We start from the raw sequence: 16,586 nt of genomic DNA, 5'->3' as shown, positions 1-16,586 counted from the left end.
GCTACGTTTCCTTGTCAGAGATTCCAGACAGTGCACAGAGCACCACACAAAGAAAGAAATCCTCGTGTGATTCACACAGTCCTTTGCTTTCTGGATTGGGCAGGAAAAATGGGAAAACGTATCCTATTTCCCCTTTATTCCACTTTGTAGAATTTAAGAAAAAACAAAAAACACTTAGGACTTTCTTTTAAGGAAACCCTCCAGTTGGGCACCATAGGTTTTTTGATATTGAGTGTCCAACAACTGCTTTAAGAATCTCCACTCTTCCTGGCCATGAGAATTTAACAGATAATTTAATGTTACTTCTGGATGTTCTGTGATAAAATCACTCTCATACTCACACTAGAGCCTTGAGAGTAGGAAGAGCTGAATGTTACCACCAGCCTCAATCACATTTTATTTGTGTGACCTTAGGCAAGTTTCTTCATCTTTTGTGGGCTCACTGGCCTTGTGTGTAAAGTGAATTGAATATTCTTTCCCAGCCTCACAGGGTTGTGAAGTTATCATGCAATGTGATAAGGAAATGATCTGGGAGTGTTCAAAAACAAGCCAAACACTATGAAAACAGGGTGACAACGTTGCTATCATCAAGTTATTTCTAATCCCCAAACTTAAAACCTTTGGCCTTGTGTCACATTTTTAACACTCTCTTTTGCCTTTGGTATTTGAAAATTTAAGAGCAGATCTTGTAAGAAATCCCACCCGCACATACATACATCCTCAAAAAAATAAGTAATTTTTGAAAAATAAATGACATGGACTTAGCTAACCAAATTGACATAGATCCAAGATGGGCTTGAAATAATCTTGCCTGTTGTTTCTTTTCAAAATTTTGATCTGTGCTGTTATTTTGTTTCCATTGTGTGGGTGGCATGATATTTGGATTCACCTGGTTTTTGCCCATGCATGTACTGGAGCTAGCAGCATTTGCTCAATACTCAAACACCTAGGAGAAGTTGGTTAGAGGCCCCTGGGGATGGCTGGCCTACTGAAGGAGACAGGTACAACAAGACCAGTCAGCAGAGGCAGCATGAATCTCATTTATCCTGATTGGCTGCATAGTCTGGAAGATTTCTTGCCCACTCACAGAAATCAATCAAGACTTGGGGGACCAGGTCTTTGCTTGTCATGTGTGGACATTATCTGTGCCTGGCTGAGTCCCCACTTGTTGCTACCCAAATTTTGAACTAAGCCATTTGAAAATGAACTGCCTCTCTTGATTAGGGGCCCTCTTCCTAACCTTAAAAAGACCTTTGCCCCAGAAGGCTGGCACCATTGAGTCAGGCCAACTTGTGTGGTGAAATGAGCAAATAAGCCAACACAGGTATATGCATGGTGAGCAATTCTGGAAACGGGTCCAGTGTTTGTGGCTGTTTCTCTGGTGAACTGTGGTGTGGTTACCTCTCCCTGTGGCCAAGAGTGGAGCATACTTTAGGAATGGAAATCCTAAAGTAAAGCAAGACACTTTCAACCTGATCCCATGGCAAAGGTTACTGGGATAGATGAGTCCTTGGCTGGAAATAAAAAAGTGCCCTAAGGCTCCATGATGGTGGCCCGGTAGGAAAAACCCTGAACTTGGAGCCAAAGAGTCCTGGGTTTGGGGTCCAGCTCTGTCAGTTCTCCTTCACAGGAGGCTTCAGTTTCTGCCTCTGTAAAATGGGGCCACATGTACAGGGTTGAGGTGGTATTAAGTATAATAATGGATTTGAAAGTGCTTTAATCGAAAATGTACTTGAGGTTGGGTACGGAGGCTCACGCCTGTAATCCCAGCACTTTGGGAGGCCAAGGCGGGCAGATCACGAGGTCAGGAGTTCAAGACCAGCCTGGCCAACATGGTGAAACCCTGTCTGTACTAAAGATACAAAAAATTAGCTGGGCGTGGTGGTACATGCCTGTAATCCCAGCTACTCGGGAGGCTGAGGCAGGAGAATCGCTTGAACCTGAGAGGCAGAGGTTGCGGTGAGCTGAGATCATGCCATTGCACCCCAGCCTGGGTGACAGGGCAAGACTCCGTCTCAAAGAAAAAGAAAAAAAAAAGAAAAGAAAGTGTATTTGACTAAAGAACAGGATATTACCATCATCCTGGGGTCACTCAGAGACCCCAAAGAAGTTGCAGCCTCCTTCATGGCATCAGTTTCTTCATCTCTGAAATGAGAATGGTAATTGCCTGGCTCTTAGATCAATGAAATAAAGATTAGTCAAGTGCATTTGAAATGCCAAGAGGCATTAGGAAGATCAGTGCCCTGGTACATTGGGAGTTGAGACTTGGTGATAAATTTAAACCAAAATAGTGAAAATTAACCCTCACAATCATTTTTGAAAGTCTCTTGCTTTCTTGGGCTACAGATTACATCTCTCTCCCCTGATTCCCCCTCCATCTGGTCAGCTTTGCAGGATGACAGCCTCTGATTGGAGTTTCAATGGTTTCTTGCACATGTACTATTTTCCCCCTAAGATGTAGAATGCATTTGCGTTATATAAGAGTTGCTCCTGCTTGGCATTGTGGGTAAATTAAGATCCCCTAAAACATCCAAAGGCCTTCAGATGGAACATTGGAAACCAATGTCTTGGCGGGGGGTCAGGGGCTTCCATTTGCATTTTGTGTTCCCCTTTAGTCGTGGGTTTTAAGAGCATCTTTCCCAGTTGTATGTTTATGTTGGTTGCTTTCTTGATTTCTTTTGTTCCATTTTCCCCTAGGCCCCCCTGTCTTCCCCCTAAACCACAGAAAATGAGGAGACCTAGGCCTCTTTCAGTGTATAGCCATAAACTCTTTAACGGCAGTATGGAAGCATTCATTAAGGTACTTGCTGGGGAGCCGTGGAGTCCGCGAATGCACCCAATGTAATGGCAGCCTCTGTCCGCCCGCCTCCCCACCAGCAGACAGCCCTGTCCTTGGCCAGGCCCTGTGGAGCTAGTTCCTCGCTGCAGCCTGCTCTTAGCTTCAGCAAGGACTTTTCACGGGAGCTGCTGTGGCCTCTAACCATTTGCTCCTAAGTGCCCTGCGCAATTCTCAGCCCTGGGGGTAGGGATCAGATCATGAAAGAACTCAGGGAAGTCCAAGTGTGGCTGAAATACCAGCATGGCAGGCCCAGCCAGCCACGCTTCATTGCTTCAGCAACTGCAGTCCTAACACCTGAGGGACAGTCAGAGAAACCCCATTCCCTCACTTCATACCTACATCTCCCAAGAGGAGCTGGACTGAAAGCCGCACAGAGGAAATCCCTGTGGGTATCAGTGTGTTTTTATACACATGAATTTTTTTTTTAGTTGCATATATACCAGCAAAGGAAACACATACAATTTTTATAAGAGAAAATCCTCCCACCTAGTTTTGCTTCCTGTTAGGTGGTCTGGGAGAAGGGAGAAAAGTTGAGGTTGTCCCTTTTGAATTCTAGGTTAACCCTTTGTACCTTAAACTAAAAATTAAAGTAGTTTAGCTAGGCAAGTTTCTCTTTTTTTTTCTCTTTGGTGTAAAGGGTATGAGATTAAGCCATATCAGATATAATGGCTCAAGGGAAATTAAGAAGATGGAGAAGCGAAGAGCAGCAGCTGGGGAGATACTTGAGGAAGGGGAGAAGCACTCTTAACGTTACTTAGAGGAAGCAGGGAAGTCCCTGCAACTGATTTGAGAGCCCACTACCTTCTAATGAAGACAGTCTCTTCAGAGAAGATGGTAGATATCAATCAGGAGAAAAAACAAAGGCTCTTGGGCTTTGCCAATGATTTGGGGGTTATGGAGGCTGCCCGTGCTCCACCTCTCTACTTGTGATCCTCAGACAGGGTCCAGCACAAGACTTGCAGGACAGCAAGAGACTGGATATGGGTTTGGCCTTAGGCAGGGGAGGGGGTAAGCAGGACCAGCCTGGGTCCCAGGACTGTCTCTGCCTGTGGGCTGAGTTCTGGGGAAGGGAGAGTGGGGAAAAGGGAAAGTGGAAGACCAGGGCCCAAGTTGGGACTGCCCAGGGTCAAGGGATGTCAAGGGCTGCTGTAGGATGCCTAAGAAGACCAAAGCATAGAGGATTCCCAAAAGGAGGGGACCATGGATGCATCAGGAAGGAAGATCAGGAGGTGACCCAGAGGGAGTGGTTTATTGGGTCATGGAAGGGCAGGGCTGTGCCAAAGGAGTCCTCTGTCTCCATCCTCCCTCCTCTCTCCTCCAAGACTTTCTTCTTTCACCCTTGCCCATAAAAGAGCCATGGTCCATGGTCAAGAGGGGGCTAGTTACTCTCCCTTCCCTCAAGGAGTCAGTAGTGGAGCTTGGGAGATTTTAAACACAAAAGGCAGAAAGTGGAAGGTAATTTAGTATGAGCACCTGGTGAGTTATCCCCACAGAAACAAGTTTAGGATAGGCACAGTGGCTCACACTTGTAATCATAGAACTTTGGGAGGCTGAGGTAGGAGGATGGCTTGAGCCTGGGAGGTCAAGGCTGCAGTGATCTACAGTCGTGCCAGTCCAGCCTTGGTGACAGAGCAAGATCCTGTCTCAAAAATAAACAACAACAAAAAAAGAAGTTCAGAGCAAGAAGAGCTATGAGCTCAAGCCCAGTAGGCTTCTGGAGGCGCTTTGAAAGAAAGGTGGGAATACAGAGGAGAATAAAAGGACAGAAGGAATTAATTGAAAGGAGGAACAGAAGGAATGAAGGCTCAGAGACAGAGACATCCTCAGTTTGCTTAGGTCTTTGGAAATGGGTGATCAGTCAGGATACTTGGAAGGAATCAACTCTTATCTGACAGTACTTGACAAGTAGATATTCTGTTAAGTATTTTCATAATAGAGAGGTCCTATACATAAGATGTGACTATAAAGTAATCTGACTTTATTCCTTCTGACCAACACATCATAACCTAGTCAACCACATGAGTGTTTGCCCCTTGGAGACAGTCAACTTGGGAAGCCACCTTCTTACCTGAATGTTTCGGCATTGCTGCAGCTGCTTTGGTCAACCTTCTTTAGAGCCTGGAGCGTGGCCTTTACCAGTGGGGCCAAGACTATGTATTTGAATGGACACCTTGTCTTTGGAATAGAAAGCTCCATTTGAAGCTGAGCTTTGCGATGCCATTGGAGGTGGAAAATGGCAAGAGGAATATGCTACATTGGGGCTGTTCCACTGGCTCTGAAAAGAGCACCCCAGCAGCAACAGCCCAGAGCACTTGAGCAGTGGCAGCGCTGTTGGAATAAGTGCATCACCTCCTAAGGGGAAAAGTTGGAGGAATAATACTCATTTGACTGGGAGAAAAGATGTGTTTGTTAAATACTATTTCATTCATTCATTCATTCATTCATTCATTCATTCATTCATTTATTGAGGCAGTCTTGCTGTGTCCCCCAGGCTGGAGTACAGTGGCACAATCACGGCTCACTGCAGCCTCGAACTCTTGGGCTCAAGTGATCCTCCCACCTCAGCCTCCCAAGTAGCCGGGGCTACACGCATGCACCACCATGCTTGGCTAATTAAAAAAAATTTTTTTTTTTTTTTGTGGAGACAGGATCTTACCATGTTGCCCAGTCTGGTCTTGAACTCCTGGGCCCAAGGGATCCTTCCCAAGGGCCTCCCAAAGTCCTGGGATTACAGGCATGCACCACTGCACCTGGCCTTACTGTTGCATTGCTTTATAGTCACACTGTACTCATCACATACCATCAGTGCAGTTCAACAGATTCATGCTATGCACCTACTATGAGCTAAGTGGTCAATGTTTTACAGCACAGTTTTACTGTGAAAGATTATTAACTTTCAGAGAATGAAAAGGCAGTATAATGTATTCAATCCTTCAACTATTGAGAATGGAATTTAATTTTCTATTATAATTCACATGCCTTCTGAAAGAACCTTGAACTAAGAGTCCTCAGCTTTGAAAAACCACACCTGTGAAAAGTTTTTTTAATAAAATAACATCACTGGGACATCACAATTATGATGGTTTAGAGGGACAAGGAAGCATCCCCCGGGTTAATAATCATAAGTAAATGTTGCTGGAGTTTGTTTTATACATTTCTTGGACCCTACCTGAATAAACAAACCCCTTTCAAAATCCTCGATGTTTTTTCCTCCTCCTCTCAGACAAAGGAAGAACTCATTTTTATAAGAGCCAATTTTGAAGCCCAGGAGGTTCACCTCTGGGACAAGAGGAGAATCCTCATCTTGTTTCTGTAAAATAAGCATGATAATTACCTACTTTATGAGTTTGTGAGGAGGATTAAATGAGCCAATATATGTTATGTTTCTAGAGCACGGGATGGCACATAGTAAGCACTATGTATTACCTATGATTATTAGCATTAATTTTAGCATATTGCTCATAGAGCCTGTTTGACCAGGCTGTTTGCTCAGTTCTGGGATTCTGGTAGATTTAGCATGTCAGGTAGCAGACAATTCCCGTTGTCGAGATGCTGAGAACTGGACAGATGACTCTAGCTAGAAGGCACACATCCTCCAGGAGCCTGGATGGGACAAGTGCTCACCCCAGAGATGGACCTGCTGCACAGGGGGAAAGAACCGATGGCGCTCCCCTGAAAATGGGCATCACCAGTGGCTTTTAGTGAAAGTAAAGGCCCTAGTTCTGCCTCCAAGCTCATGAAGGCATTCTGACTCAACTTCCCTTTCTCCTCCAGGCCTTTCTCAGCTTTTGTATTCCTTAGTGCCAGTGTAAGGCTCAAGAGGGGAGGAAGGAGAGCAAAGCCAAGTGGATACCCAAGAAAAGCAACTTAGGGTGTATGGCAGGGAAACATGGGAAGCTGTTTGCAATTTGGCATCAGGTGGAAACCTATGGGCATCTATCCAGAGGGTACCTTGTAGACATGATCTGTTAGAACTGAACTTTTTACCAAGAATGATGTTTCTTGAGCTGAATTCCAGACATTGTTCCAGTGGACATAAAGGTGTATTTCTCTCCTTTTTGTGGGCAGCTGGGCATACCTTATGGGGTCGTAGGTAGGCTTTTGCCCACGGGTGCATAAACAGTCTCTTTTGTTGAAGAGAAGCTAGGTACAGGGATGGGAATGAGTCCAGTCCACACAGTTGCTGCTCTTTCACAAGGACTGAAAGAGGCCCCCATGTCAACTGGTGTCTGGGAGGGCAGCTAAGGCAGCCACATGGGAAGGCTGGCTGGGTGGCTTCCAGAAGTCCCATGAAGCTTCCAGGCTTGAGGGTGGCTCTACCCACAGGCTGGCTGTTTGGCAGGCTCCCCAGGACCTTGGCTGGCTGCCATTGCATTTCGGCGTTCACGGACTCTGAAGGATCTGCTTACTCTAACTGATCTTATTCCTGCATAATCTTTTCTTTTTCTCCTGCTCTGCTGCCTGTTTATTTTTTGTTATCAGAGGAAGAAGAAATGCTCGAACCAGGAACCAGGTATTTACTAGAAAGGCCCGTTAGCCCCATTCACCGCGATGGAAACTGTCTTTAGTGCTGACTTCCAGAACAGAGCCCACCTTGCCTGTTGCTGATGGGTCCATATTCTTGTCCTGTCCCTGGGCACAGTCAATCAAGGAAAGAATTCACAGGTGGGGTGTGGAGGAGCCAAGAACATATCCAAATCCATGCTGTCTTCACAAGAGCATATTACTCGTGCCTCATCGTTTACTCACCTTGTGAGGAGGGTAGGCCTTTGATTTGGCCCCTTTTAAAGAAAGTTTAAAAGAATCTGATGCTCTTTAAGTGACCTGGAATAACAGAGAGGTCAACCAATAATGGAATCCAAAAGAAAATGTCTCCCCTCCGCCATAATCATTTGTGGCTGTAGACCAGTCTAGGAAGATGTCATTGAAAATACATTCACATCCCAGGTGCCTGTGTTGAGAATTGCATCTTTTTCAGCCTTTTAGAGTAAGGTTGGCCCCTGGATGGCCAATGGCTGACATTGGCTGCCTCTAGAGCTTTTCCCTGTGACATGTTTACTGTTAAATGCAGTATGCATCTGGGTGTTTAGTTGTGACTTCATGAGTAGAACTGGTCTTCTCTTCTTAGAGCTCAAAATTTCCACCGGGGGCCAGCCTTCCTTCTCTCTGGTGTGCCCTTAATTCTGACATTAGGTACTGCAGTAATAGGATGAGGACTTGATCCTTGAGCACTGAGAAAATAGTGTTGAGTTGGGACAAAATGGAGGGGGAGGCAGAGAACTCTTCAAGGCCAGACTCCAGCACCCTCCCTGAGGTGGTTCCCTCTCCACTGCCCAAGTGGGCCTGCCAGGCCTCCTGAGCCCAGGTTCCTTTCCAGTTGGGTAAGAAGACAGAGCATTTCTTTAAAACGATCATAGCTATGCCTTTTTGTGCGCACAGCTGAAGACTCTCTATTGTAACTGTCCATGGAGACTTTAGGATTAGCAGTTCCTTGCTTGTTTTCCTACTAATCTGATGGTACTAATATTCTGGCTTGAGTCTGTAATCAGTGTTTGCAGTCTTTTTCCTGTGGCAGTTGTCAAGCCCCATAAAACTCACAATTTTTCTTTTCTCAAGGATTCAGGACAAGCTATACCGCTTGTAGTCGAGAGCTGCATCCGTTACATCAATTTATATGGTAAGCTGGATCTTGGGCCAGTGTTTTCAGCAATCTGCAGAACAGGTGCTAGGCTGTTCTGATAGGAAATGAGATTCTAATTTGTCCTGGAAGACTTCCCGTCACAGCTCTGCTTTTGAGGGGGAAAGCACTGCACACAGCAGCTGCTCTTCTGAGTGCTGCTTTTGAGCCTGTGTGTTGGGGCATGGAGATCATGGTGAGAGGATCCAAGACCTAGGAAAACTGGAGAGTAGAAAGGGCATGGACAAGAGAACTCAACCCTACAGCTCTGTGCTTTGAGCACTGAATGGAGTTTGCCAGTAAATCAGCTAATACTACTAGATTGTAAGCTCCATGAAGGTATTAGTTTGATGCCAAAGTAATTGCGGCTTTTGCCATTACTTTTGAATGGCAAACACAATTACTTTTGCGCCAACCTAATGATGGTGTCTGGGATTTGTTAACCATGGTGTCACCAAAATGTAACTGGTGCTTATCCACTCATTCATTCCTCCAAAACTATATTTATTGAGTGCATAATAGGCACTGCTTTGGACAATGGGAATACAGACATGAACAAGACAGGTGCAATGCCTGCCCTGCATAGCTTACATTGCCAATGAAAAGGGCAAGGAAATTATCAAGTGGAAAAATAAATAATGTCATTTGAGATAGTGCAAATGCCATGAAACTAATTTAAAGGGGATAGAGAATGGCTGGAGAGGAGAGGAGGTGCTTTGGCTAAGGTGGTAAGGAGAGATTTCTCTGAGGGGGTGATGTTTGAACTAAGTAATACCTGAGCAGAAGCAGCCAGCTGTGCAGTCCAGGTGGAGAGAATGGAGGATGGCGAGTGGAAAGGCCTAGCATGGAGAGGAAGGTCAGTGTGGCTGGGTGGTAAGGAGCCAGGAAGATGGGATCAGAGACTTGGGTGGCAGAAGTTCAATATTATTTAATTAAAGAGAGGAACAAGCATTTATTGAGCACATACTATGTACAAACCAAACTTTGACCAAAGCCTGCCTTTTGAGAGTAAATATTTCCTAAATTATAACGTGGAAAATTGTTTTATATAGAAAAACAGAGATAGGGAAAGGATCACAGGCTCCCCCATTAATTCCCATTAAGATGAAACAGACCTTTTAATTCCTTCAGTCGTACAGGCTGCTGTTATGTCGTTACTGTCGTGTCATGTATAAGGGTCTGCTCTTTGTTAAGGCCTTGTAGAAACATGTAAAAAAAGGGATAGTTTTACTTTAATAATTTAACCTCTCCCAAGTCCCAGCCAGAATGTACTCTGGAGTCTAGCTCTTCTTGAAGGCAGAACATGTCTGTGTACAGGGAAGGAAAGGTATTGATACAAACTTCTTGAGGCCTTTTCCTTTAAGCTCAAACAGAAGATCACAAGTGTAAGAAGCAGATGTGTCCAAGGATTTTGGCCAGCTGTACTTTACCGTGAAGGCCATTTCTGAAGACATTCATAGGGAATGACTCTGTTATAAAGGATCAGGGGGAGAAAGGGACAAGCAATGGGGAGAGTCACTGATATTCCCGGTAGTCTAATGAACTCAAGGTCTCGTGGATTTACTATTTCTTTTTCTGTATGTTTCTTTTTTAGGACTCCAGCAGCAGGGGATCTTCAGAGTGCCAGGATCTCAGGTGGAAGTCAATGACATCAAAAATTCCTTTGAGAGAGGTGAGTGCAGAGCAACCATCTTAAGCCTGTGGCCAGGGGAAGCCAGGGTGAATGTTCACATGTGTCTCAGAGCCAGTGGTGTGCAGAAGCCGGTTTGCAGGAGCTGATTGTGCACATCTCTTCGCAACTTCACATGCAGTGCCTTTGTCCTGGTACTTGGAATAAGCCATGGCTGGAGTGTTTATACCACAGAAATTGGCAAACACTAAGTTCTAATTGTTTCCTGCCAAAGAGTTAACTGTTTAACATTTACCTACCACCAGCACCAGCACCAGCACCACCACCACCACCACTACTACTACTGCTATTACTACTATTACTGCTTATGGGTGCTTTCTCCAGTGAACTGCACAGTGGTTGCTGGGAGAGGGCGCCTTGTAAAGAGCTCTGGATTATTTATGTGAATCTGTAAAGAATGCTACATTTTAGAATTGGAAGAACATAGAAAACACTGAGTGGCTTTTAGAATATCCTAATTTTTAATTTTTTATGCAGTGTTTTTGGCAAGCCACACATTGAGGGAAAGAGATTATACACTCCCTCCACCCCTGGAGAGGTGACCTAGTTCCCATTTTGATTGAAACAAGGATATGAAAGCCTATTAGAAATGAGGTGGACCACTAGACCAGGACACGTGATATATTTGGTGTAGCCTCTCTGGGGCTCAGAATCCCTGATAGGAACAGATGGCCAGTGACAGTGTCCAAGCCAAGTAAGGACTCACTGGGTCAGGAAACGCTCAATTCTTCTTACACCTCTGCCTTTGAATACTCAGTGCTTATCTCACTGCTGCACTGAAACGGAAAATCCATGCATTTTCATTCGAGGAAATATTTTCAATCCTGCTCCCTGATTCTAGAACAAAACCTAGCATTAGCAAGTCCATAACCTCATCCCAGGGGAGGAAAGAAGAGTTGGAATATCAGTATCCCAAATAATATCTCTGCCTGCAGTTTTCCTGTTTGAAAAGGTCATGTCTCCATAGTCCATCCCTTCTCAACTCTGATTTACTGCCTTCTTCTCTGAGTGGTTCTGGTACTGAAGACCCCAACCCCATACCCCTTTACTTGCAGTACATCACATCCCAAAAGGTATGGTTTACCCCTGTTGGCTGTGCTCTGAGCAGGCCTCTCTGTGTGTTTCCACCCATAGAATTCTTCCTACTTATTACGTAGCTCCCCTCCCACCCCAAAGGAGCTGCCTCTTGAGCAAATTCTCTGCGTCTCAGTCATCTCCATTCCATCCTGCGGTGGAGGAAGCATTCTGCAGCCCCAAGCAGTACTGCCGCGGCCCCCAGGCACAGACCCTCTGTGGATGTAGGTGCTCTGGCTTGGAACCATCTGTAGACAATGAGATTTGGCTGCATGTCATGCTCAGTGGCCTCCTGGAGTCTAGGGGAGCTTCGTTTCTGGAGCCTACTTGAGGATCTCGGGTGCTTAGAACCAGGGAGCCCCAGGACCTCCTTGCTCCAAGCTCCTACTCAGTCATCTATTCATTCACTAAACAAGCATGCACTGAGCCCTATACCATACAAGGTAATGAACAAGGGCCTGGAAATGCAATATGAACAAAACACAGTCACTACTAGTGGGGGAGCCAGTTTAGGCAACAGCCAGTGTAATCCGTGCAATGATGGAGTAGGCAGTGGGGAGCATAGGAGGCCCTAGCCCAGCCTGGATGGGGTGGGGAGGAATAGCAAAGCCAGGGAAGGCTTCCTTGGGAAAAAATGCCTAAGCTGAGGCTTGAAGAGTAAGAGCCAGGGGAAGCAGGGGCAAAGAAAGGGCATTCCAAGCCAAGAGAACAGCATGTGCAAAAGTCAGAAAGCAAGAGGTCTCTCCCATCTGCGTCCATGATGCAAGTATCATTTGTCATTGCTCTGAGCCTCTCTTGGCAGCACTGGACAGTCTAATCCATAATGTTGTTTCTTCGTTTTCCCCAACTCCTTACACCCCTGCTGCCCTGTGTTCATTTACAATGAACAGAACCATAGTCTGGAACCTTTGCTGGTTCCCTCCTCCTGGGCTCATCCCATTATACAGAATGCCTTGTCACCCTGCATTGAATCTCATGGGCAAACTCACTGCATGGTGCCTCTAGCCTGGCAACCACTTTGCCTGGCATTTCCCTGCCTCTCCATATTCTATATGTAACCTTGTTGCCACAGGCAACCCCACCCTTTCCCTACTCCGGTAGCACTGCTTTTTACCTTCTTGAATGTGATTTTCTAAGGTCAGCACCTCCTGTCACTTGCTTTGGTGCTTTGCAGGGGTGATGTGCAATTTAAAAGAATTCTTTGCTCCTAACAAGCCTTGGATCGCCTCAGGCAGAGCCCAGCTGGGCAGAGAACATCTGAACTAAATCTCAGCTGCAAAAAATATTTTTTCCTTTTTCTTTTCCTCATGGATGCAGTTGGCCTCACTCCCTCTCCCCATCGTTCCAAAATGAATCTCATTCTCTCGCCAGCCAGCCTGGTCCTTCTGCTCCACCTGAGTCGACAATGAAGCATGCATTCTTCTAAAAGAATCGTTCTAGTATGTCTCTTTTATAAAAATCCTTTCCTGGATTTTCTGGGTTGGCTGCTGCCAGATTTCTCACTTATTCTTTTCTGTTCCCTGATATTCACTAAGCATATGCCCTGGGTTTGGCTCCTAACCTGGCTTTCACTCAGGGCCGCCTCCTCCCACCCCTCCCCAGACTAGGGTCTTCCCTCTTCCTGGCCCTCAGCCTGCTTATCTCTGTGTTTCCCTGGCGACGGGTGGCCCAAACCTGGGCCCAGCTCAATATTTCTCTTCTCGCCCACTCTTAACATCCCACATGGTTTAACTTGTGACGAAATTTCCCTCCAAACCAGTATGCCATGTTTTTCCTTTCTTCCTGTATTTTATTTATTTATTTATTTGTTTGTTTATTTAGTTGAGATAGAGTCTCGCTCTGCCACCAGGTTGGAGTGCAGTGGCAGAATCTCGGCTCACTGCAAACTCCGCCTCCCAGGTTCAAGTGATTCTCCTGCCTCAGCCTCCTGAGTAGCTGGGACTACAGATGTGTGCCACCTCGCCCGGCTAATTTTTTGTATTTTTGGTAGAGACAGGGTTTCACCATGTTGGCCAGGATGGTCTCCATCTCCTGACCTCATGATCCGCCCGCCTCAGCCTCCCAAAGTGCTGGGATTATAGGCGTGAGCTACTGCACCTGGCCAGTTTATTTAGTTTTTGAGACAGGGTCTCTGCCTCCCCCGGTTCAGGTGATCCTCCCACTTCAGCACCCTTCCATCCACCAAGTAGCTGGGATTACAGGTGTGTGCCATCATGCTTGGCTAATTTTTATATTTTTTGTAGAGATGGGCTTTCGCCATTGAACTCCTGGGCTCAAAGCGATGCACCCGCCTCAACCTCCAGAATTGCTGGGATTCCAGGCGTGAGCCACTGCCCCCAGCCTTTTCCTTTTATTTTTAAAATTTAAATCCTCTAATCCCTGCAGGGTGCCCATTCTTCACCAGTTGTTAAAAGGGATTTGGGTCTTGTTCTTCCTTGGCTCTGTTTTTCCCTTCTCCTGAGTAGAGGTCTTCCCAGAGTTCCTTGCTTAAGGCTGTTGAAAGGAGCATGGTTTTCTTTTCCTTAAGCTCCTGAAAAGGGATAACGTGTTGGAAATCCACTCCTGGCTTATTATTCCTAAATCTACTTTTTTTTTTTTCCTTCTCATATGAGTCAACCAGCGTTTTAGTTGGAATTCTTTTTGTTGTTGTCGTCAGTAAATCTTAAACTCACTGCTCAAGTTTTGAGCTCTTCCTATAAATCTTCTGGCAAAATGAAGGAGAGAGAGAAAAAAAAAACACATCATGAAAAGGCAAGAATTAGCTGCTGAGCTGTGGAGTGAGCTGTGGTTTGCTCTTGTCTCCCAGAGGGTCCCCCACAAACCTCTGTAGGTGCCCTCTTTGTATGCACAGATGGGAGTGCTGAAGTCTCCTTATGTGGAGGGCGTGCCTTGCCAAGGAGGCAATGGCTGTCTCCCCCTGTACAGATCTACGCAGGGTTTGGATGTGAGGCTAAAGTCATGCCATGCCTTGTAGGCTGTAGCACACTGTTGACTCTGGATCTGCCCCTTCTGAGATCTGTGTCCTGCCTTGAGAAGAGGGATGGAACCAGAAGATGCTGGGCGGGGTTGTCATGTCGAGGGGCTTGAGGACCTGTGGCCAGACAGAACTGCCCTCATGAGAAAGACTGACTCCAAGCTTCCAGCAGCAGGTCTGACAGAGCCTTTAAGCACACACTGTGTGCTCAGTCTCTGCCCTGGGCACAGCCCTGTCTTAAAGCCTTTGGCAACGCCCAGGTGATCTGGGTAAAAGTAAGCTCCAGGCAGGGCAATTTGGTAACAATGCCACCTCCCCAGGACATTAGCTAGCCAAGTGTGAGCATGTCTTTCCTTCAGATTTGCCTGGAATGTTAGCTTTAATTCTCCTCTTGGAGAAAGCCATCATTCACAGGAACCATCCAGCTCATCTCCGGCTCTGGGATTCCATTCTCAGAGCCAAAACTGACTAGCTTGCAGAGAGCCAAAGGCCTGGGCTAATTGAAAAGAATGTTTGGGCATTTCAGTTTATGGACTGAGAGGCTTGCAGGAGGAATGGCAAGAACTAATGGCGTGTGTATGTGTATGTGTGCGTATGTAAAGTCAATATGCTAATCATGCTTAACAACGGGAACTAGTACTAGGCAGCATGGAGGAAAATATCCATGTGTTTTTGAATTATGAGACCACAGGAATGATGTGTGGAGCTAACAGGGAAACAGCTTAATATGGTACAGTTTTTGAATTCCTTAGGCTGCTACAGGGATAGGAGGGAGGCTGAGGAGATAAGGCTTGGACATCCCCCACCCCAGTTCAACTAAGACAGCCTTGTTCTATAAGTTGGGATTTCATAGGAACTTTTTTACTGAGAAAAAAAAAAGGTTGAGATGTAAAGGATGAAAGGAAGGAAGGAAGGAAAGTAGGTCAAGATATACCTACCTACATAAGCAGGCATAGATGCAGACAGACAGATCCAAAAATCACAGGTAGAAGAAAGTGTTATCTCTCAGGGATTATGAGACCTTGGAGCTGCCAGTATCTGTTGTTGACTTTGTGATTGTGGGCACATTGCTTCATCTGCCGGGGCCTCAGCTCTCCCACAGGAGAGAACGGTGGTATTGGAACCATGTCTCCCTAGTGACATGCAATGCTGTTGTAAGGGTTAGAGTTCATCTGTACAAATGTGCTTCTCACTTGAGAAGTGCTGTGTGAATACAGGTGATTTTTTTGGTGTGTTTATTTTCTCTCTTCCTTCCCTACAAAGAAGTCTTATGGAGGCAGCATTCTCACCTCCTCCAGTGGGAACATTTGAGAGATTGACCTATCCAATACCAGTATCTGGGCCACCATGCATGATTGTTCACGCTGGGCACTGCACAGGGCTGCTCAGCCAAGAGAACAGATGGGAACTGAACTCTGGCTCATGCTCTGTACACTGCAAGCCCTGGTGCAGGAAGGCAGGGGGACCATTCTCTAATTCATACTGAAGCATGTTGGGGCTAGGGAGGCTCTGGCGGTGACATGTATTCACTTCCCACAGAAGCAGAGTAAAGAGATCCAAGGATGAGTTTCCAGTTCTGCTTTTCATTGCTTGCCAGCCCTAGAGGTGCTCTTAGCTGTTCAGGAGGAGGAGCAGCCCATTGTGCAGATGTATCTGAACATCTCAGGAAAGCAGCAGAAGGCTCCCTTCTGCCTTTCACCTCCCCCATGGAAATTCACAGTGGTGAACCTGCCCAGCAGCTCTGATTAAATTGAAAAGTGCTACTCCCCTGAGATACCATTTTCCCTTGTCCAACTGGCAAAAATTCAAAACACTGATGATATGCCAGGGGCAGGGCTGTGGAAAACAACATTCTTGAGATGGTGTTGATGGTAGGAATATAAAATGCCATAGCCCCAGTGAAGAATTCGACTCTGTCTGAAAAAACTGCATATATGTCTACCGTATGACCCAGCCATCCCTCTTCTGGGAACTGATCACAGAGATCTACCTCTATGCATACAAAAACACAAGAATATTCACTGTGGCAATACTTAAAATAACAAAATAGTGGAAAGAAGTCAAATGTTAACCCGTAAGAGATTGATTGTATAAATTATGGTCTATCCATGAAGTAGAGTACTTTGCAGCCTTTAAAAAAATAATAAATAGAGGAGGATCTCTGTGAACTAATGTGGAGGGATTTCCAGGATTTCTTGTTAAGTGAAGAAAGAAGTTTATTTAGAAGTATACTACATTCTGTGTCTGTGTAAGAAATAAGAAGATATTAAAAATAGGTCTCTGTATTTGCTCACACAGCAAGACAAACCAGAAACGAATGAAAATGGTTAAA

General features: G+C 45.7%; 1 protein-coding gene across 9 annotated transcripts in view; it reads left to right on the top strand.

Annotated features, from left to right (window-relative positions):
• Window positions 1-16,586, top strand: part of SRGAP3 (SLIT-ROBO Rho GTPase activating protein 3) — a 269,948-nt gene that overhangs the window by 215,173 nt on the left and 38,189 nt on the right. For 6 of the 9 annotated variants that reach the window (XM_032149572.2, XM_032149570.2, XM_032149573.2 and 3 more), the window contains 3 exons: window positions 7,322-7,352; window positions 8,456-8,516; window positions 10,111-10,188. In XM_032149572.2, coding sequence (XP_032005463.1) covers window positions 7,322-7,352; window positions 8,456-8,516; window positions 10,111-10,188 — 170 coding nt within the window. Of the gene's footprint in view, window positions 1-2,697; window positions 2,801-7,321; window positions 7,353-8,455; window positions 8,517-10,110; window positions 10,189-16,586 lie in introns of all 9 variants that reach the window. The other 3 variants (XM_058437202.1, XM_032149571.2, XR_009213058.1) reach the window with 3 other exon arrangements.

Source organism: Hylobates moloch, unplaced genomic scaffold (genome assembly GCF_009828535.3).
Source record: "Hylobates moloch isolate HMO894 unplaced genomic scaffold, HMol_V3 SCAFFOLD_4, whole genome shotgun sequence".
NCBI lineage: Eukaryota > Metazoa > Chordata > Mammalia > Primates > Hylobatidae > Hylobates > Hylobates moloch.
This window is presented reverse-complemented; position numbering and strand designations above follow the sequence as displayed.